Source organism: Thermobia domestica, chromosome 12 (genome assembly GCF_964235325.1).
Source record: "Thermobia domestica chromosome 12, izTheDome1.hap1.1, whole genome shotgun sequence".
NCBI classification, from domain to species: domain Eukaryota; kingdom Metazoa; phylum Arthropoda; class Insecta; order Zygentoma; family Lepismatidae; genus Thermobia; species Thermobia domestica.
Genome location: NC_137465.1, coordinates 221,108,044 through 221,110,759, shown reverse-complemented (window position 1 = coordinate 221,110,759; position 2,716 = coordinate 221,108,044). Strand labels below are relative to the sequence as shown.

At 35.9% G+C, this 2,716-nt stretch overlaps 1 protein-coding gene across 1 annotated transcript; it reads left to right on the top strand.

Annotated features, from left to right (window-relative positions):
* Nucleotides 1-438: 438 nt before the first annotated feature.
* Nucleotides 439-2,298, top strand: LOC145666268 (ionotropic receptor 21a-like). Its single transcript, XM_081733331.1, has one exon. It carries the CDS (start codon nucleotides 439-441, stop codon nucleotides 2,296-2,298), a length of 1,860 nt encoding a protein of 619 aa, XP_081589457.1.
* The last annotated feature ends 418 nt before the right edge of the window (nucleotides 2,299-2,716 follow it).

Below are 2,716 nucleotides of genomic sequence, written 5' to 3'. Positions count from 1 at the left end.
AATCGTGTAAACACATAGGCATTTTCCAGACCTTCACACAAAATGCTATTATTAATATAAATACACAATTTAGCTGTAATATTATCCATAAGTAGAAGCTTTGCTTTGTATATACTTAAACACAAACAAACTATTTGCTGAGCAAAACAATATATTCACATAAAAAACTACTAATAACAATTTAGCTATTGATAAGAGAATGTTTAATGACTTGCCCTCCCAAACATATTCATGCCCCCCCCCCCCCAAACCTTTGTGGCTGGTTGCGGGCCTGGCCTGTAGGACATAATTGTGGGATGTTAAATTGAAAGATATCACTTCTTTTTTTCTAAATTTTTACATCACTTATTCTTAATCGATACTTAAAATACATTATTTTTTCTTTCATTTCTAGCAAAAAAAGATTCCACGAAACAGTACAACCATATATTCTCATAAATGGAGAATGTGTCATTGTGGGGCTGGATCTTCGCCTGTATCCAATTAGCTGAACCACTATTTCACGAAGCAACAATCAACGGATCATCTTTAGTGCATCTCGCGTCGGCTGTGGAGTCACGCTATGGAGTGCATTGTGTTGTTACCGTTTGTGAAAAAGACCAGAACTGTGTTCTACAAAATATTGTTAATATTCCAGCATTTAGAATTACTGTTTATAGTGAAGAAGAACAAGAAATGGAAAAACTAAAGCTTGGAATTGCTGCATTGGAACAAAACTGTGGTTTGTTTCTTATTCAAGTGGAAAACTCAACACAAGCAATAACCTTTCTACGAAAAGCAACGAGAAGAAGCATCACTCGAGGTGTGAAACGGTACATGTGTTTTCCTCTTCCGATCAGTACCTTGCACAATATTTCTAATTTCGAGCTGTTCAGATTCCTTCCACACTTGATACTAGTTGAACGAGTGAAAACAGACAATGTAAGCTTTGAATTGAAAGCAGCGTGTTCGGAAAAGCAAAGCAATGCCTCATTTTTACAAATTGTTGACACATGGAATGGAACCAATTTTATACGCAACAATAACTTATTTCCTAGCAAAGTTCCTACTTCGAGGTTATGTGTCAGTATAATCAATTATTTTCCACACTCAATAGTCCAATCAAGCAATGGAACAGTTCTCTATGATGGGTTAAGTATGCGGCTGTTTGAAGTGTTTGCAAACAAACTAAACTTAACGTGGAACATACGTATTGAAAGTAAGTGGGGAGTTTTTAATGAGAAAGGCGAAGCAGAAGGTTTAAACGGTGCTGTTTCGTCGGGTAAAAGTGACGTTGGCATAGGAGGAACATACTTAACTTATCGAAACTCGAAATACTTAGATACAATTCTTCAAAATATGGAAGCTAGAGTATCACTTCTTGTACCTAAGACTGAGAGCACAAAGTTTTCAACAATGGCAATTATGAAATCATTAACATCTAAACTGTGGTTCATGGTGATATTATCTGTGATATTTTGCTCAGTAATGCAACATGTACTGGTGTGCGCTTGGAGTGATTTGCGTCAGATGTTATCATCTGACAAGCAATTCTTTGATATAACATGGTGTTTTCTGAACATACTCAGTATATTAACATTTCAGCGATCAATTGTGTGGCCTAAATCTATAATTTTGCGTCTTTTCCTTATTTGCGTGCTATTTACATTTATTCTAATTGCAACGGCGTACTGTAGTGTGTTAGTTTCAGTTCTCAGCAGTCCCGTTCGACAAAAATATATTGACACTGTGATTGAATTCCTAGATACTTCATTGCTATGGGGGTCAAATGATCCATCGTGGACCACCTTTTTAAATGGGAGCAAAAACAAAGCTATTATTGAAGTTTTGAAGAGATTTCGAGTGATCGAAAATGCTAATGAAATTGCAAATAACTTTAAGAAAGGAAATTTTGCGATAGTCGTTGAAAAATTAGAAAACGAGATGTTCACAGGAGTTGATTTCATTGATAAAGAAATACTGATAAATGCTCATTTAATGGAGGAAAATTTAGGAGCAAGTTACATTACAATAATACTTCCTAAATGTAGTCCCTTGACAGAACCGTTTCAAATCATAGTTAACAAGCTTATTGAGGCAGGATTTTCAATCAAATGGCTTAATGATCTTACGTATTCAAAGATTTTACAGAAAAAACAAGATTTTAGAGTTGACAATAGACAGTACCCAACATCGTTTACAATTAATCATTTGAAAGGAGCATTTGTACTGCTTTTGATTGGCTGGGCTTTAACAGTTATAATCTTTTGTAGTGAAATGTTTGCGCATTATTATCGTGAGAAGAAACAAAGACAATAGTGCCTTAAAACAAAATACACAAAACAAAGCTTGAGAACTCTGTTTCATGGACAAAGGTCCATCGAAATGTCGCGCACAATTCACTATAGTTCGGTAATGGTAAGCACTAGAGAAATAAAATTTTGGGATATAGTTTACGTAAAGCCTCGTCAGTTCCCGAAGGAGCTGGACGCTCATACTTTTAGGGATTATTCATTGAGTTGAAAAGCGCTATTTACGCTAGTTCGATTCTATGGCTGGGTAGCCAACTTGTGGCGTTACATTTTACAGTAATTAGAATTCTGGCTGTGTACGCCAAACTTGAAAAGTACCATGTTAAATCCTGGCTACGGGAAGCCAAACTTGAAACGTAACATTTACTCTAGTTCGTAGCTGACGTTAGGGGAAAGGAGAAAAAAAAATATTGGGTCGCCGATAT

What these genes read in the sequence shown, in the direction of transcription:
- LOC145666268 (XM_081733331.1), top strand. Translation starts at nt 439, where the DNA reads ATGGAGAATGTGTCATTGTGGGGCTGGATCTTCGCCTGTATCCAATTA.